Source organism: Gallus gallus, chromosome 17 (assembly GCF_016699485.2).
Source record: "Gallus gallus isolate bGalGal1 chromosome 17, bGalGal1.mat.broiler.GRCg7b, whole genome shotgun sequence".
Taxonomy (NCBI): Eukaryota; Metazoa; Chordata; class Aves; order Galliformes; family Phasianidae; genus Gallus; species Gallus gallus.
The window spans coordinates 5,893,648-5,912,694 of NC_052548.1; the positions used below are offsets into that span (position 1 = coordinate 5,893,648).

At 41.4% G+C, this 19,047-nt stretch overlaps 1 protein-coding gene across 1 annotated transcript; it reads left to right on the forward strand.

Annotated features, from left to right (window-relative positions):
* The first annotated feature begins 13 nt into the window (after window positions 1–13).
* PKN3 (protein kinase N3) lies at window positions 14–18,174 on the forward strand. Its single transcript, XM_004945835.5, has 22 exons — window positions 14–108; window positions 3,250–3,532; window positions 4,031–4,194; window positions 5,733–5,862; window positions 5,956–6,107; window positions 6,479–6,674; window positions 7,080–7,271; window positions 7,517–7,626; window positions 8,102–8,245; window positions 9,179–9,254; window positions 10,155–10,341; window positions 10,936–11,047; window positions 11,814–11,890; window positions 13,375–13,441; window positions 14,006–14,097; window positions 14,456–14,632; window positions 14,721–14,783; window positions 14,950–15,026; window positions 15,562–15,704; window positions 15,956–16,063; window positions 16,598–16,678; window positions 17,286–18,174. Exons 1-22 carry the CDS (start codon window positions 88–90, stop codon window positions 17,496–17,498), a joined length of 2,865 nt encoding a protein of 954 aa, XP_004945892.1. The 5' UTR covers window positions 14–87; the 3' UTR covers window positions 17,499–18,174.
* Window positions 18,175–19,047: the final 873 nt, after the last annotated feature.

A 19,047-nucleotide genomic window follows, 5' to 3' on the forward strand; every position in this document is an offset into this window, starting at 1 on the left:
GCGAGAGGGCGCTGGCGGGGCCGCGCCGCTTCCCGGGAAGGCTGAAGTTTGAAAAAGTGCCGGTTGTTGGCGGCGCCGTACGGAGCGATGGCGGCGGGGAGTCCGCAGGTGAGCGGCGCGGAGGGCGGGGCGAGCGTGAGGTGGGGGGCATCGAGGCGTCTCCCCCGAGCCCGGTCCTGGGGGCCCTCTGAGGGTTTCCCCATCCTCCCGCCTGGAAAACTCGGCCCCGTGCTCCGCCGGAAGCCCAGAGGGGGCGGTGGGCAGAGAGGATTGCGGCTCTCTCCCACGGACCGCGCCCCGGGCGCTGCGAGAGGGAGTGGGTGGGGGGGGAGCGATCCCGCAGCGCCCGGCGCTCCTCAGGGAATCGGGGTCTGTGCTGCGGAGGAAAGCGGGGTCCTCCTCGGCATGGGAGGGGCTGCGCGGCTCCCCGCTGGGCAAAACACTGATTTCTGGGATAAGCTCCCCGGCACAGGGGGTGCGAACTCCTCCATGAGGCGTTTCGAGCCGAATCTGGGCAAGAAGTGATGGAGAGGCGGCACAAAGAGCTCTCGGTGCCATTGCTGCGGTGTGCCCCATCCTGCAGCCACACGGGCTCTCCGTGCTTGCCAAAAATCTCATCGCCCGGTGTTGGAAGGAGGACCAGCTCCAGGCAGGGCTGCAATCGCTTTTTTCCAAACCGAGCCGTGTCCTTTTCTTGTGAAGAGTGACTGCGGTTAACGTGAGTCTGCCCGACATGGGCCTCGACACGAAGTTGCTGTGAAAGAAGGGATTTAAAACGCTCTGGTGAACGCGTGCGGTCTGCAGCGGGGATGCGCTCATCGCCCCTGACTCCTTACATCAAACTGTAGATCGGTTTCAGTCGGTCAGAGCTCTGAGGGACGGCTCTGTGCTGGGCTTTGTGCGGGTGGAGCTGATGGCCGGGCTGGGTAGCAGCCCAGGGGCTGCGATCCAGAGGGCTAAGGGCAACTTGGGCTCTGCTGAAGTCTTTGCTGGTTAGGAAGCAGTCTGGATGCTTCAGCACAGCCTGAGTGCAGCTGAAGCCCTGGGTGAGATCTAGCAGCCAAAAGTACCCCAAGTGAGCTAATTAAAGCTAGCTGGGGGTATTTCTGTGCAAGCTGTGAATGTGCGCCGGGATTGCACTGTAGGCATTCGCTGAAGGGCTGACCTCTGGAAAGCCAGGAACAGCTGCACGTGGGCTGTAGCGACATCCCGACATCCCACCGACGTTCCTGGGTCAGAATGCAAAATGCATCAACACAAATGCAAATGTAGCTTTCTTATCCTCCTCAGTAATGCAATGTTCTATGCTCCTGGAGCAAGCTGTATCTATGTTAAGGCATCCCTGCTCTATAGAGGGGTAGTAGGACCCAGTAAAGCATACCATGCTTACATTCTAATTGTATTTAGGAAATGAGTGTGGTGCATTCTGACCAGCTTCTGGCAGAGTGACTTGAAGGAAAACTGACCTGACTGCTGCCCAGATTGTTCCTGTTCTCTGAATCGGTATCCAGGTTTCTGGACTCGGTACCCTTTGTCAGCATTAATCTTGCATCAGCTACTCATTCTATTGCTCTGGGTGGATGGAGGGGAAGAACTGCTTACCTCCATTTGCATAGTTTGGATAGAAAATAAATCTACCTGCTTTTTCTGATTTTTTTTTTTTTTAAATTAGCCTTAACCAGCAGACTAATGTTAGTCACTTTTTACACACTGGATAAAGAGCTTTTTGATTTTCCAAACTCGAGCTGGTAGAGGTTGCTTGTGAGTCAGGAACTCCATGATTCAAGTTCTTCCTCGCAAAACCCTGGATGTTTTTCAAAGCTCTGGCTTAGTTCCTGGCTTTATTAATTGGGCGAGAACTTCCTGGACTCAGGATGTTAATCTGAACCTTTTTGTTTTGCTACCAATCTGAACAATTCCTATTATGGCTATAGCGTATCCCTTGCAGACCCAACTTGGTTTTAGGCCAAATTTAAAATAGATTTGTTTTTCCTTCTAGTTCTTTCATTATTTTGCTGTCAGGCTGAAATTGTACTGCAAACTGATCGAGGATCTTGGTTTGGGTCTTTGAGATGCGTAACGAAATATACAGAGTGTGATTGGATAATTATGTGTTTCTGTGTGAGTGGCACAGGCTTTGGGTACATAGCACACTTAAAGTGCAGCAGTGTACGTTGAGTAATGCAAAACCAGTGTGGTTTATTGTTGGGAATGTGGTCAACCAATTAAAGAATATGAAAGCAAGTCAGGATTCCTGAGTTCTGTCTTTAGTGTGGTTGTGTGGTATCGAGTTGGAAGGGAGTTTGGCTGTGCAACCATTTCTTTTGCATTTAAGTGGGGAACGTGATCGTGCTACGTTGTTAAGATGTTAAATGCTCTTAATGCCATAAAGCCACCCCTTGTGCAGAAGAGAGAAGCACAGCCTCTTGTTTTGATCTGTTTCTTTAGGTATTAGGTAGCATCCTTCTGGGTAAAGTCTTAAGAGCTCCTGTTTGAATTCAGTGCTTGTTTGGTGAGTGAGATATACCTTAGATGCTGCTGCCTATACTGTGCCGGTTCAAGGTTTGTATACAGAACACCTCTGTCCAGAGGTGCTGCTGAGGCATATCTCAGCAGAACAGGGCGTATTGAAAACAATACAAAACAAAGCCCAGAGCAAGTGTGGTGTCTGCTGAATGAAACATGGAAAGTGGCCTTGCTGCCTGCAAACCACAGGTGGAGCACAAGTTGAGACAGCAGGCTGCTTCCCTTTTCAGACACAGCTGAAAGTTAAGCTTATTCTCTGCTCGTTCGTAAGCAGCTGCTGTAGGGGTTATGTTTTTCTTCTTTGGGATAACAGCTTTGAGTTGTGATGTTCTGTAACGTCTCTAACAGGTTAGTTGGTGTGTGTCTTTGGACATATAATCTGTATTTACTGTATGGTACTAGTAAAACGTGATCAGGACAAAGGCAAATATTGGCTAAGCTTTGATACTGTAGGAACAAAGATTTATGTAGCCATTAAGTAACCAAAAGAAAACTAAGATGGAGGTTTGTTTCTACTGTGATTTAAAGCCAAATTACGGCACAGTATAATCAAAGTTACATTTTGTCCTCCAGAATTTGAATCTAAGTCTTGAAAACTTCATGAAAGGATGAGCTTCAGAGTTTGTGCAAACCATTTTCTAAATGAAATGAGAGAGTGGAATCTTTATAAGGGTATTGTTTCATCCTTAAAAAGAAGGTTAAACTGTTATTGCTTGATTGCAGGGCAGCTGTCTCTTGCAGCTGGGCAATGGTGTGAACTTAATGGATCCAAGCTTCCAGCAAAAACTGGAGGGCGAGAAGGAACTACTTCGTCGTGCTATACAGAAAGAACTGAAAATTAAAGAGGGAGCAGAAAACCTGCGTAAAGCGACGACAGACAGAAAAAATCTTGCTCATATAGAGCATGTGCTGAAATCCTCCAACCGCAAACTAGAACAACTTCATTGGGAACTTCAGGAGCTCAATGCAAGGATTGTGATAACTGACAAAGAGGACAATAAGACAGGTATGGCATAGGTCACAGACAACAGGAAAATCTTACGGTGCTCCAATGCTAGTGGGGATTTTACCTGTTGGTATTCAGCTGATGAAATAATCTGTGCGTTAAAAGGTTGGGAATGGAGGCAATTGAGGTGAAAGGAGTCAGGTAACATGAGAGATTAGTGTAGAGGGAAGAATGCTGGGCATGAACAATATTCAGGAGCAGGCTGTAGGTGAAATTGAAGGGATCTGAGTAGAGTTTCTAGGCAGCTGAACATTTAAGTACCTTATGGGATGTGAATGAGTGTAAAATTGAAAGAGTGATAGGTAGGAGTGGTTCACTGATAAAAAGAAATACTTATAAACTTAAGCTTCATTTGAAACAATATTTTGCTGTCAGTTTTGTAGAGAATAGAGACCTTTCTATGTGTTATTTTGGAGCTTAACCTTCTTTTGTGGAATCATTTTGAACCACACAGTGGAATAACCCAAGAAGAGATGACTAATTATGTTTATGACATAGTTTGTAGAGATGGATCTTTATCTCCTGACCCCTGTCTCTGGGAAAGAAACCCAGATCCCATGGCAAGGAAGATTGAAGCTCTGAAAAAGCAGCTGCATGTTGAAATGAAAGTCAAGCAAGGTGCTGAGAATATGATCCAGATGTATTCAAGTGCAACATCCAAGGTAAGCAGGAATAAACAACAATTTGGGCATATCGATTCCTGGAATTAAATACATATATATATTAAGTCCGTATACAAACTCTCTCTGGTAATTGGTGTGTGAAAGAAATTAATCTGTGAGGCATGCTTCCTAAACTGAATACTAGCTCTGCGTTTTGGTGCTCAGCATAGTGACAGCAGATTTTGATACTGCACGGGACAACCAATCGTATGAAAGTAACATGTTGCAGCAAGTCCAATGCATAGGTTGCAAGAATTGAAAAGGAATTGGATGGCGCATATATCATTTGTCAAGGGCTTAAGCTAATCTGTAATTACTGGATGTTAGGGCAAGGCTTTTCTGGAAGGGCATTTTAGTCTACTTTGGCCAATGGTATGGTTGCCTGTGCCTTTTATGAATCATGTGGTGATTACTGTTAGAGGAGAATTATTAGACTGGCCAGACTGGCACAGTCTGGCAATTTTGATCCTTATAGCAGTTCTTCCATGGCATTAATGATAGAGTTGGGAATCTTTTTTTTTTTTTTTTTTTTTTTTTTTTACCTCGGCCATCTAAATCCTTCTGTGAAAAGTTCTAGTTGAATAAACAGTTGCTGTAGGCACTCTCATTCATTCCTGAAGAGATGAATGACCTTTTGGAAAAACATTTCTTACACACTGCAGACTCTTCATGACTCCTTTGGTGTAGATGCTGAACTTGGCTGACTGAATGTCCACATAGATGTATTAAGACATCCAACCTCAATGTTCATAGCGACTTCAGTTTAGAGGCAGACTTGAGTTGGAGAGAAGTATCTCGTAGGAAGTGGCATGATAGAAGTGCTATCTCTAGAAAACGGAGATATTCTGTAATTCTCTTTAGCTTGAGAAGGTAGTGAGGGTAATATAAGAGGTACATTCAGTTGGTAATGTGAGGAAATTTAAGTTAAAAAGTGTTGTATTGTTCATTGAGTTGGTGTGATGTTTTGATACCACTGGGTAATTTAGGACGGAACTCAGCATGTAATATCTCTTTATTTGAGAGAAATTTTCAGTGCTTTACTAGTTTCATATTCATCCCACTTACTGAGTTTGGCATAATCATATTTGAAAGTCAAAGGATAATTTAAAAAAATCCAAGCTTAATTCAGTAAGACCAGCAGTGTACAGGGGTGTGCTATTCTGATATTCTCAAATGTTATGCTCAAAAATACTGTAGGTACAACTAACAAGTGAACGACAAGTCTCAGCTGACTGCCAGATTTGGTGTTAACTGACATATCTGTTAGGTGTTTTGTAGTAACTCATTTTTTTTCCCTTGGTGTCATAGACCATCAAAGACTCCTTGGGCTGTCCTTTCTCTCTAAAAATTGAGATAATGATCTTGAAGTCCTTGATCCTCAGCAATGTCTCTTTGACATAAATGCTTATGTATGCTATTTCAGAATTGTTTATATGATCCTTATTGCAGGTAGCATCTCACCCCTTAGCTGAACACATCACCATAATCCATTTTTAATGATCACGGTCCTTTCTCTGCACGTGCTTTGTGTTTGGCAGGAGCGGAAGCTGCTGGCTACAGCTAAGCAGATGCTTCAGGATAGTAAGACAAAGATTGAAATTATCCGCATGCACATTGTGAAGGTATCTCAGTCAGCAGGAGGGATGGACGATACAGTGGATCCAGCAGGTAGGGTGTGTTAAGTAAAAGGTGTGGCCAAAGCCTTAAGATCCAGAACAGTCTATTTTGATCCTCACTGTATTTTATCTCCCAAATACCCAGTGAGACTGGGAACCACCATCAGTGCTGTGGAGCTGCGCATTGAGGAGCTGAGGCATCGTCTGCGCATTGAAGCTGCTGTAGCTGAGGGGGCAAAAAATGTGCTGAAGATCCTAGGAGGGAGTCGGGTACAAGATCGCAAATTTTTGGCTGAGGTAAGCACTTATTCAGGTCTTCTTAAAGAGCACTTTCGTGCCTCAACCAGTGATTTAGCCTGAGTGAGCAGAACTAACCATGTTATGAGTTTGGCAAATTCCCGACTGTGAGAACAGACGGTTTGGGATCACTTTCTCTTCTAGGGGTAATATGTCTCGCTTTGGTGAAACTACTTAGAAATGTTGGGAGTGGCACTGATGGGGCGGTCAGGATCTGTGGGAAAATATTCCCTCAAATCCTTTGTTACTAAGATGTTATCAGCTCTTTTTTGAGACCAACTTTAGTTGTTCATAAAGGAATAATAGTTCCTGGACTGGAGCTGTTCCTTTGAAAACTTCTGCCTGCTTTCTGTTCTACTTCATATTGCTAGGCTCAGGGTCGTTTGCAAGAGTCCTCTCAGAAGATTGACCTGCTGCGCTTGTCCTTGGAATGTCAGCTTAGTGGGCTTTCTCCAGATCACCCGAAACGAGCACTCATCAAGCAGGAATTAGTAAATACCTCTTCCCTGGGAGCACAGCATGGCATTATCCAACCCACTTCAGTCATCAAACCTACAGCCCTTACAGGTAAGTAAATCCTGTGTGGCATGTTGTTGTGGAGAAGATGAAATTAAAAATGAGTTGCATTTCTTTTGATTGTTGTAATGCCTCTTATGTGGACATTTGATCTTCTGTGAATGAGACTCATATCTTCTAGGCTACTAAAAGCTTTCTGATCATATGAGTTAATAGCTGATTAATATATTAAATATCTTTCATCTATTAAATAGGCTTTTGGACTTGTTGATCTCTGTGTGTTCCTTCCAACTGAGCTGTTCTACACGATGTCATTCTAACCTGGGGTAGAGTTAAGCTATATCAGCCAAAGAATAATGAATCTGAGAAATTCTTGGACTCTTATGAGGATAGATTAACTGGAATCGCTGTTGTCTTTTATGGAATAACATTCTTTACTCTCCTAAAATTCTTCAGGAACGTTGGAAGTGAGACTGATGGGGTGTCAGGATCTATTGGAAAATGTTCCTGGCCGTTCCCGAATGGCTGGTTCTTCTCCTGTCTGCGGCAGCCCAAGTGACTTGAAGTCCTTTTCCCTAACAAGAGTTGGCCTGGGTATCCATGGCCGTAGCGTTGCAGGAAAGTACCTGCGAAATGAAGAGCTATGTAGTGAGTATGAGGCTCCTTGCTGAGATGTGAGTGGCACTTAGGGGCATGGGGCTTCTCTTCCAAGTACTATGTTAGCCTAGTACGAGGCTGCAAAACTAAGAGTGAGTGAGTCACATCATACCTAATCCTCCTAACTGTCTCCTGGAAATTATATTTGGTTGGGATAGTCACCTTCAGCAGGAGAGGTTTATCTCTAGTTTTATAGCACTGTAAAAGACTATAATCCACATTTCTTCTTTGTCCAGATGAAGTCCTTGCTGTGCTCAAAGTGGACAATAAAGTCGTTGGCCAAACAAACTGGGGACCAGTAAATAACCAGGCATGGGACCAGAGCTTTGTAATTGAGCTAGACAGGGTAAGATGGCTTAAGTTTTCCTGAGTTGTGTTTGTTTTTCCATTTCACCTTACACAAATCGTTCATTTAGTTGCAATTCAACTCTGTATTGGCACTGTCCCCATGTCCTTTTATGTATCAGTTATCTTAGTCTTCCCCTCAAGGCAGTGCATCTCTGGCAGAAATTCAGCCTGAACAACATCTGTTGTCCTTTGCTCTGTATCTAAGCAGTTTTATTTTATCTTACCAGCAAAGCGACTCTAAGAAAGATTCCTGAAATGTGGAGCAAAGACAGCTATCTCCAAAAGGTTTTGTAGCTGAGAAGATCTGAAAATGTCAGAGGCAGAGGGGGAGCAGAAAGTTGAAGAAGTTTCTTATGCATACTGTCTAGTTAACCAAGTTTAACAGCAGCATGTGTGTGGCGTGTCCAGATCACGGGGCAGTATGTAACTCTTCTGCTTTTTTGTCTCCACCACCCATCACCCATTTCCTCTAGTCTCGTGAACTCGAAATTTCAATTTACTGGAGAGACTGGAGAGAACTATGTGCAGTGAAGTTTTTACGTTTGGATGATTTCCTTGATAATGAACGCCACGGGATGTGCCTCATGCTTGAACCCCAAGGAATGCTTTTTGCAGAGGTAGAAATGTGAACTTTTGTTTCTTTGTCAGAGAAATCTGTCTGTTCAGGGTGCCTGCCCTGAGAGCAGTTGTTCAACCCAGTGTACAAGGAACAGAAGGAGTGATAATCTAGAAGAGTAGAGTGATACTTGAAGTACTTTTCCATCAATATCACATATACAAATAAGGAGCAATATGATATTATAAGACATACCCTGAAGTGACACTTTAGCTGCTACTCTGCAATTATGTGTGTGCACTGTGAAAACCATTGTTTTTTATTTGCTTTCATTATGAGTCATTGGTGACACTTTAATTAGACGTAGGGCTTAATGGTCAGGTTTGAATTACACAGGCTATAGAATCAGAGTTCAAAATTCCCTCTGGGTATACTTATTTTACCATCTTTCTGAGGTTAGTAATAAAGAGTTAAATGCCATCCATGAAGAGATCATCCAGATAATCCTTTACATGCTACAGTACTGTCTTGTTTGTGTTGTGATGAAAGATCCCATGGTTAACTTTCCAAAAGCAGGATCTTGACCTGACGTACCAAAATCTACCTCCTGTCCTTTGTGTTTAGGGGTTGACTTTTTTTTTTTAATTTAATTTTTGTGCTGTGGACTGCTGCTTTTTTTTCCCCACCTTACAAATGGCTGCATAATAAAGCAGCTTTTTATGTATCTCTTTATGAGGTAGATTAATTTTATTTAGGATATAAATTGGTCTCAAGTTTTTGGGTTCTCTTCATTTCAGGACACAGAAAATTCCAACCACAGTTGAAATAACAGATGTTAGACAGTGAAGCTAGAATAACATGATCTGCAATCTGTGGGAGTGACTCCTAGCTTACCAAAAAGATATTAATGGAGAATTTGAGAGAGCATGTGTGCAAGTTTGCATTCGCAGTGTAAATGCACTATTTTGAAAAATCCCCTTTGCTTCTCTGGCAGGTGATGTTCTGTAATCCTGTCATTGAGAGAAAGCCAAAGCTGCAGAGACAGAAACGTATTTTCCCCAAGCAGAAAGGTAACTGACTATCTGGGGTGTGGGTGAGGGCAGGAGTTTGCACAAGTAGTCTGCCATGCACTCCTATCTCACTAAATTGGTGAGATGCATTAAATGCTTGTTAATTACTATGTGTAAGTAGGTGGATTTTATTATTATGTTATAATGTTCAGTCACAAAAAATGCAGGCTGTCTGGTTGCAGCATAGTGTATAATGTGATACTTCTGCAGTGTTTCTATTCAATTACCAGTGTTAGGAAGATACAATTACTACTATTTAACAGACTTCTTCGCAAGATCTAGGACTTGAGCTGTACTAATTTGCCCAGCAATGTGTTACTGATGAAAGAACAGGTACTGGAAAACTTCCTGGAAAAATATAAATTGTAGAAGACTGTAGCATGAACAGGCTACTGATTGTCGAGGCTTTGGAGTTGGCGTGTCAGAGTAGGGACTGGAATAACTTGCATACTTTCTTTTTTGTCTGCAATTTTTTTTTTCCTGTGAAGCTGAGTAAGGTAAGACTTCACATACAGAGGATTCTTGTCAGTGGGGATAAACTTGATTTTATATTTATGGAGGTGGTAAGAATAATACTTTTCTTTATTCTCAGCTTTCTGTTAACAGGCTGAATGATTAAAGTACAGCGTACAAATAGAAGAAAACTTGGCTTAAAAGAAGATAATTAAAAATATATATTTTATGAAGCTTCTGTTTGAGGACTGTTATGACGTTATACAGATCTATTTCATCATCATGATTAGACTTCATTCCCTAAAAGAAAGTTCATTCTCTCTCGAGTGCATTACTTTTTTCTGAGTAACCCCACAGGTGTTTGGGTGATAATGGTAGTTTAACAGTTCATCAGTCTGTAATCCGTACGTTGTAATCTCAGCAATGTTTTGACCATGACTCCTCCAGGGAAAGAATTTCTCCGAGCTCCTCAGATGAACATCAGTGTTGCTGCTTGGGGTCGCCTGATGATGAGCTTCCTCCCTCCGTGTAGTTCCATTAGTACTCTGAGCCCCCCACTTCATGATTCCATACATGCAGATTTCTCTCCAGTTCCCCTACAAAATCATGTTAACTCAATAACCAAGCTGAGTAGGTAAGTCATGTTCTGAGTATTGCTGTATGACAGTCTGGAATGGGCATAGAATACACCTTAAAATTTTATTGCACCTTACTGAGGTGGAAGAGTATATTCATATGAAAATTGTATCTGTAGGACTTAATTAAGGATTTTAAGAAAAGTTGATGCTGCCTGAAATGAAGTGGGCTTGGTGGGTTGTTCAGTGTTCTGTGTTTGATTTGCTGTTGGCAGCTGAACCAGTTTCCAAAGTTGCTGTCCTAGTAAGCAGTGTGCTTCAGAACTAGGGGGATTTCGGCAACTTTGTTTTCCTCTGCAGTGAGAACTGTGGGTATAGAAGTGGCCATAAGTAAGCACTGTGGTGCACATTTTCAAAAGTAACGTGAGTCTAATCATCAACAACTTAATAGATAGTTTTCCTTTATTTAGAAGAGCATACTTCTTGTTGATGCTTCACAGACTTGTGATGTGAATCAAATGGTCCTCTTGTTCACTGTATTGGACTTTAATAAACTTTGCTTACATGTTAAAGGTGATATATTTGTTTTTCCATACAATGCTCTGCTCTAAGGCAATCTCTTCTTTTTTTGTTTTTTTTTCTTACAAATGCAGTGACCTTCCTGTGGCAAAACTTACATATGATGATGAAGCACCACCCAAGCCTCCGCGTCTCTTTCTCATGTCCAAGTCCAAAGAACCAACACCATCTCCTGCAGATTCTCCGGTAATCTGGGCCAATAGGGAGACTTTTATTTCTTGGTTGATATTCTTTCAAGGCCCAATTCTAATTTGTTGTATTACTGGAGAAATTAGCTGTACTTCAGACAGTTGCCTCCTCATTAGCTGAGCTGATTGGTCTCCAAGGTTTCAGAGCCCAGTAAGCTATTCTGGCATGGAGTCTTCACAAAAGTCTTGCAGCTCTTTTTTAGTCATCTACTGCTTTTCTTGCAAAATGCGAGGTAGGTCAACATTGGGAATTCAGGGCAGAAGTACAAAACAGATAACTGTATGAATAAGAAGTAGGGTTCAACAGGCTTTTAGGACCATATGAAAGTGTTTGTCATTAAAGGAATTGGGCAAAAGGAGAGAAAAGCTCTCATTTTCTGAGAAAAAGGAGCAGAAAGATTGTTCTGAGTGATATAACGCCTAATGACTTGTGTTTGACCATGTCTAATTCATTTCTTCTTTTGGCTTTGACAATAGAGGAGGCTGCATTCTCTAATCACCATGGCTCTTTTAGGCACTTGAAATGTCTTTTTTTTTCTATGAAGAGGATGTTTTTTCCTAGACTTTTTAAAGCATACATGGTAGTAGTTTTGTGTAAGCACAGACAGTCTTTGTTGATGCTGCTTTCCTCCAAGCAGAAGTGATGACCAACTTCAGATACTTGTCATGCTGTATTGTTACACCAGAGGAAATGTGGATGAGGGTGTCTACACCTGATTTGGTGATTCCGGAGAATAACACTGCAGCTTTCTCTCTGTTTCTAGTGTCTGAAGAGGCTGCATGTTGAGGAGAAGACTTGCAACTCTGCTTTAACGGGATTTGCAATCCAGGCATCTCCAAGGTAACAGTGGGCAGCATGAGATGTCTTGGGTCACAGATTAAAGAAGCACTGGGCTGAAATTTTTGAGCATAGACTACAAAAATTCTACTTAAGATATGCTTTGGTTTCTCAGCAGCAGATTCTTATTGCTGGGAGTGGGCAATACCATGAAAAGTCTGCTCTGAACTTTACTTCTCCAAGCATCTGCTACACCTTACTTGCTCATTAAATCCCATTACTTAGCCTATTAATAGACTTTACAATGTAATAACTGATGTTAGTAGGAACCAAGGTCACTTAACTGTCTTCCAGTGCTTCCTTGTGTTTAAAGTTTTATAGTATAGTGCACTTAGACACACCAAAGTAGAATTGTAAGAAATGTATTTCAGAAACACTCTTGGCACTCCTTTCACTCTTTTGTTTTCATTGATATGCAAGATAAAATGTCTTTCATTACATAGGGAGGAGGCATAAAACAGGCAGTTGTTTATAGTCTGTGGCAGTTAAAGTATGTATTGTGTATACTGAAAAGATACACAGTAGTGTATATACGAAAAACAAGTAAAAAATTGCTATTGTTGAACCAACACTAACCGAGAAAGTACAAATAAGATCTGTCTAAGCAGATCTTGAAGTTCGGATCTTAGAATATTCTGATAACTTCATCACCACTTCTGAGGGGTCCCATCTTCAAAATGCTGGAGTCAGGATGCATTCAGACAATTACCTACTTTCTCTCTGAGAAAGCTTAGGAGGGAGTTAGTCCTTCACGAGTGCCTACTGAGCCCTTCATTTCACTCTCTGGGGGAGTATAAAGCATCTGCTGCCTTTTAAAGGTGATCCTGGTGTAAAGCTTTTGAGAGGTGGGTGTTCTGTTTTTTAAATTATTTTCAAGCAGTTCTGTGGTCTGAGTTTCCTTGGTAACACCTTGTAGCTGATATAATGTTCTACAGAATCTCTTTATTCAGACATACCTTTTTTTTTTTTTTTTTTTAATTTTCCCAGCAACTTCTTATGTCTGTTGCCCCCCTTTGTTTCGTTTCCAATTCCTGTCTGAGAACTTCTCTTATTATTCCCTTCTCCTCCTGGCACTTGATAAACACGTTCATGGCTGGTTATCACGGTTACTGATGAGCTGAAAGGAGTGTTGGCAAATCTGAATTTTACTCCAAGGATGGGGGATGCAGGAGAACTAATTCTGTTACGGGATGTAACAGAGAGAGCAAGCCTCGGCAAGATAGAGTTAATGCTCTTGTTGCCCATACAGATGGAAGGCAGAGACTGCTACCACTGGGAGCAGTTTTCTTAACTGATAGTTATCTGATCGTTTCTTCAGTGGCAGAACAGCAGGCCTAACTTCTCAGGATTTCAGCCTAGGTGGCCGGTATTCACCTTGCCTTTTGCTGTAATGAGCTTTTTCCTCTAATACAAATACACACTTGTTTGCATTCTGTTTCTGTATCTTTTGTATATTGTTGTAGCAAATCTTGTTTGTTTGTCTGCAGGAAAGGGGCAGTTCATCTTGAGGATTTTCACTGCATCGCCATGCTGGGACGTGGCCACTTTGGGAAGGTATAGAAGTGCTCTCTCTGCAGAGGGCAGCAGGGCTGCTGTTGTAAGGGTGGGCCTCTGCCTCACAGTCTGAATAGAAATGTTGCAGAGATTTGTTGCACTGCGGATTTATGAAGCAAAACCACAAGCAGCTGGTACAGCCAAATCTCTTGAAGATCTGTGGCTTCAAAACGTGGAGGAAACTGTCCAGGGAGTGCCAAACCACCTAATAGAGCACAGTATTACCATTCTTTTCGTTGTCACTGTGATTATTGGTGGAATAGTGTGATTCCCACAAAGTGTACGTATAGGCACTTGCTATAAGTGTATTGAGGTGCTTTTAAAATGCAGGACCAGCTGCAATACTGCTGTTTCTGAAAAAACCATAACTTACAGTGTTGTCTTTCTGGACTGCAGCAGCTCAAGGAGTAGAGAAAAAGAGCTCCATTTTTGGAGCTGCTTGAGCCTGGTTTTAAGAATGGCTGTCTGAAGTGGATGGAAATACATTTTGTCAATGGGAGTCCAAGTAATCCAACAAGGAAATAACAGATTTGTTTGGAATACAGCATTTCTGTTGTCTTTCAGGTACTCTTGGCCCAATACAAAGCAACTGGGAAGCTGTATGCTATCAAAGCCTTGAAGAAAAAAGATATAATTAGGAGAGATGAAATTGATAGGTGAGCTTTGTGGTACAATTGCCTATGATATATTATCACACCTGTAATGTGTAGGTATGATGTGTACTAGTGTTAGTACTATTCATGTTAAGGGTGACCTTAAGGCCAGGGTAACTAAAATCAGGAATAAGGGAACTTACAACAGCTCTTCTTTCTAGCTTCTGGTGCAATAGTACACACCCGAAAAACAATCTAAAATTCAAGGTTTGGAAGCATGTAAGACAAATATTGTAATAGACCACACTGTTTATTTCCATATTATAAGAGGTAAAGATTTTCATCTTCATTCTGTCTTTCTTGAAACAGGTTTTTCTGCCAAGTTTTAACACTGACATTTTAATTCTTTGAATCTTGGCAGCTTGAACTGTGAGAAGCGAATATTTGAGGTGGTCAATTCTTCTGATCATCCATTCCTTGTGAACATGTTTGCATGTTTCCAAACACCTCATCATGCTTGTTTTGTGATGGAATACACTCCGGGAGGTGATCTTATGATGCGCATACATGAAGATGTTTTTCCAGAGCGCACAGCACAGTGAGTTACAATTAGTCTAGTTTCCAGGCACTGTAAGTGTTTAGCTTGGTTCTCATATATCTTTCCTGATAACTGTTCTCTTTGCTAGGTTTTACACAGCCTGCGTAATCTTGGGACTCCAATTTCTGCATGAGAAGAAAATTATTTATAGGTAATGCAGTGAAAAATCAAATACAAGACAGTTTAGCAACTTGAAAGTTTATTTTTTCCTGTTTATTTTTATTACCATCTAGTTTCTGCCTCGTGCAAAAGAGTCTGTCGGATGGCAGTCCTTAGACTTCATCCACCATTTTCCTCACCTCTTTCTTTGCCTACAGGGACCTGAAATTGGATAATCTGCTTTTAGATGCTGAAGGATTTGTGAAGATTGCAGATTTTGGACTGTGTAAGGAAGGTGAGTTCCAGTATCGGCTTCATCAAAGGAGCACCAGTTTAGGGTCTGGGCTTTGGTAAGGTGCTCACAAATATGAGTACCAGGTGGCTGTATGTAACTTCATCTCCACTTAAAATAAATATGTATTCACCTCTACTTAAAAATAAATAAATGTCACCTGTCTGGCCATGATGAACCTGGAAAGAGTACCCTTTGCTCTTCAGGAACCTTATAAAGGAGTTTACAGTGTACTTCTCTGCTGAAAGAAGCAAGGATATAGAATGCTATGAGATATGTACTTAAGTAAATGAACAGTGGAATCTGCAGGTTTTCTTGATTGAGTTGCTTATGTAAGCATTGTCTGAGTTGTTACTCAGAGTTGTTGGGGACCTGAGGTATCATGCTTTCTCGTTAGTATTTGCAAGCACTGATGAGAGCTCTTGCACAGTTATCAACAAATTATCAACAGGTAACCTATTGCTTTCAGAAGATGAGACTGCATGAGATCTATTTAGAAGCATGTGCTGGATTTGACAGGAGTGTTCTTGTCCTACAGGAATAGGTTTTGGAGACCGCACAAACACCTTCTGCGGCACTCCCGAATTTCTGGCTCCGGAAGTCCTCACAGACATCTCATACACTCGGGCAGTAGACTGGTGGGGACTGGGTGTACTCATCTATGAGATGCTTGTTGGTGAGGTAAGACCACATATCTCTTAGAGAATCTCATCAAGCAGTCTTGGGCAGAGCAGTACCTGATTATCTGAGATAAAATTTTGACAAAAGCAGCCAACTATCTATTAGTTGTTATTAATACTGTGGTATTTAAGTAATTTTTCTGTGCTTGCCAAATAGTAATTGATTTGTACAACTCCTCGCTGTTCTCATTCCTATATATTAGCAAGGAATGGGTGCCATGTATGTTAAATTAAAAATTGTCACAATTGCAGTCACCATTTCCTGGAGATGATGAGGAAGAAGTCTTTGATAGCATTGTCAATGATGAAGTCCAGTATCCACGATTCCTTTCATCAGAGGCACTTTCTATAATCCGCAAGGTAATGGGTTTGGGGGGTCTCTGGGTGCCTGAGGAATTTGTATTTTACTGTAAGTGGATCTGGAGGAACTCTGTTAGGACCAGTTCCTGTTTGTGTAGCCTACACTTAAAATTTATGTATATTTTTCCTTCTCCTTACATAAATGCTATTCTTCAGCTTAAGAATGACTAAGGAAGCTTCTCACAGAAGTCTGTTGCTGCAAACTCTGAAATAGCAAAGTGTTGATTCGAAGACAGAGTTGTTAGAGTCATTCACTGAAGGTGGCTTGATGCGATTTTTGAATGTAACCCAGTAGTTACAGGTGCACAGCGATGAGATACTGCACACAGTTTGTAGTGGGTATATTACTGATGTTGGTAAGTTTTTCACAAGGAACACTGTCTGAGCTATTACTAGCAGTTTGACTTTGCTGCAGAGAAAGTGAATGGGAAGATACTGAGAAGCTGGTTCATCTCTTTCAGTTTTTATCTCCAGAATGTTGGTTTTGTCCATCATTGTTCCAGTTATTTAATTCTGAACTGATCTTTCCCGCAGCTTCTTCGGAAGTGTCCAGAGCGTAGACTAGGAGCAGGGGAAAAAGATGCAGAAGAGATTAAAATCCAACCCTTTTTTAAGGTAAGAATTCACTTTATTCCTCCCTCCTAGCTCCTGTATTTGAGATGAGAGTGGTTTGCTTTCTGTTGGTACTGAGGCAAATTTCCATTATTTATCAGTGTGATCTTAGTGGCAGCTTCTATTGCATCTCATTGCTCTATTCAGGCATTAGCATTTCAATTCATGTTGGCAAAGACAACCCTAAGTGTGTTTTCTGGGCTCTGTAAGCTTCCAGGGCCAGCTTGTTATTCCAGATTGTGCTGCTTCTATGTACGAATATACATTTCTTTTAAGCCATCACCAAATATTCTGTTATGAATCAAACTGCAGCAGTCAAAGATGTGGTCTAGTGATGACAGATATTGCCATCCAGTCTAGTTGGTGGCACCTACATTTGCAGAATATACAAGAATCCTAAGAGAAGCAGAGGTTAAAGACACATTTTGGGTTAGTAGCATATGTTTGCTCTAGGAAAGAGTGTTACCATTCCTCCAGGTGATGTTGAATCTCTATACTACCTGGCCTGCACCAACTGTGTTGTTTGCTTTGGCGTGTATTTTCGTTTCATTTTAACTTCGCATTTCATAAATAATGTCAGCCTGGACTGGTTCACTTCCTTCTCTTACAGGAAATGGATTGGGATGCTTTGTATGCCAGGACTCTGAAGCCCCCTTTTGTACCCACTCTAAAAGATCCAACAGACATTAGCAACTTTGATGAAGAGTTTACATCACAGAAGCCAATTCTGACTCCTCCAGAGGAGGTTGCTCTCCTAACCCGTAAGGAGCAGGCTGTCTTCAAGGACTTTGACTTTGTCTCCAAACACCTTTTGTATGCTTGATTCCTGTGCTTAAGAAACATGAACAAATAAATAGTTACCATCTCAAGAGGGCATAGAGAGGACTTGGCATGGGCAATGGAAAAGTCAACAACCTCCATAGAATGGGTAGTGGTGAAGTGCCCTGCAAGCTGAGTTACTCTGCTGTGTTTTTTTCAGCCTTGCTTGCTGGAGGAATACTGGATGTGAATTACCTTTGAGAAGTTCACTTTTGACTGGATGCGTCTTCTGCTGCCATTGAATATGCATAGTAATTTGGAATTTAACCTGGACTTAATTTAATGAAATCAAGTCGTCTCTGCCTCCCAGGTTACTCTTTACAAAGAGCCAAAGTAACGCAGCTCTTCTAGGTTACATAATACCAGGGAGAAAGGGCGCTTCTCACCTGTTCTCTAGAAGAGAGATGCAGTGCTCCTTCTTTGTAATGGTTTTATACCTGTTCCCACTCATGTATGCCAGACAAGGAATGGATTTTAACACAACTGAGGTAATGATGTTTGAGTTTGGTAAAGATCCAAGTGATATATCTTAAGTTTAAAAAAAAAAAAAAGGCTCTTTATACTTCTTTCAGGATGTGAAATCTTAGCTATTGTTTTTAATAATGTAAAGAAGCCACAATTTTGCACATGCTTTCTTTTCCTTTATTTTTGAAAATAAAGATACTATTCCTTATAATGAATTCTCAGCTTTTCATCTCCTTGGTTTTAGGTGAATGTTTCAGATCAGTGCTATCCATACTAAACTCAATAGACAGGATGTTATTTTTCTCTGTAAATGTCATGGTCGTATTTTTTTCTTCCTTCCATCTCAAGTTGTCTGTGTACATACTGCATGGTATGATCAGCTGTCACATCCAAATGATTGCAGTCAAGTTGTGTCTCTGCAGTTGTTTATCAATGTGTATATTCTGTATCTTTTTTAGAATACTTAAATATTGACAGTGTTAGTGCTGGAAAACCAGGAAGTTTAAACTGATCTAATTTGCCTAGCAACATATTTTTGTAATTAAACTTGGTTAGATGCATTTTCTTCTTTTAAATTCATAATGTTAGCTTGTTGGGCAAAAAAAAAGGAAAGCACGTGTAGAAATGAAGCATTCCACTGAAGACAACTAGGGACACAAAGCTCTTATTCTTTCAGCAGAGGTAGACAGAAGTTGAACAAATTCAGTTGTGCTATTTTTGGAGATAAGGATAAGCAGCAGCTTGTGAGTTGCCTGGGTTAAATGCTTCAGAATTCAGAGACATTTAAGAGCTTTAGTAAGAGCATATGTTTGTGCAAAACAAATAATTCACTCTGAACCTTGTTTTCCTATTTTCAGAGCCAAGTATAACTGCTGCTGAAACTTCCAGCATATAAACACACTTTCAGCCTTCTGCTCTGCACCATTTAAAGCAGGATACACATCTTCCTCTCCCAGCTGAATGTCATGGTAGGCTTGCTTATGGCCCTGCAGTTGTTTTGTGATTTTTCCCTTTTTTTTTTCTTAAGGTGAGGATGACTTTAGAGTGTTAAGTACAGTGGGTTGTTTGTTCAGGTGAAACCTAGAAGT

Bases quoted from the DNA above. Each gene is read 5' to 3' on its own strand.
- PKN3 (XM_004945835.5), top strand. From the start codon at position 88: ATGGCGGCGGGGAGTCCGCAG. The intron at 5,863-5,955 runs GTAGGGTGTGTT...CCAAATACCCAG, and splicing joins CGATACAGTGGATCCAGCAG to TGAGACTGGGAACCACCATC. The intron at 16,679-17,285 runs GTAAGAATTCAC...CTTCTCTTACAG, and splicing joins AAATCCAACCCTTTTTTAAG to GAAATGGATTGGGATGCTTT.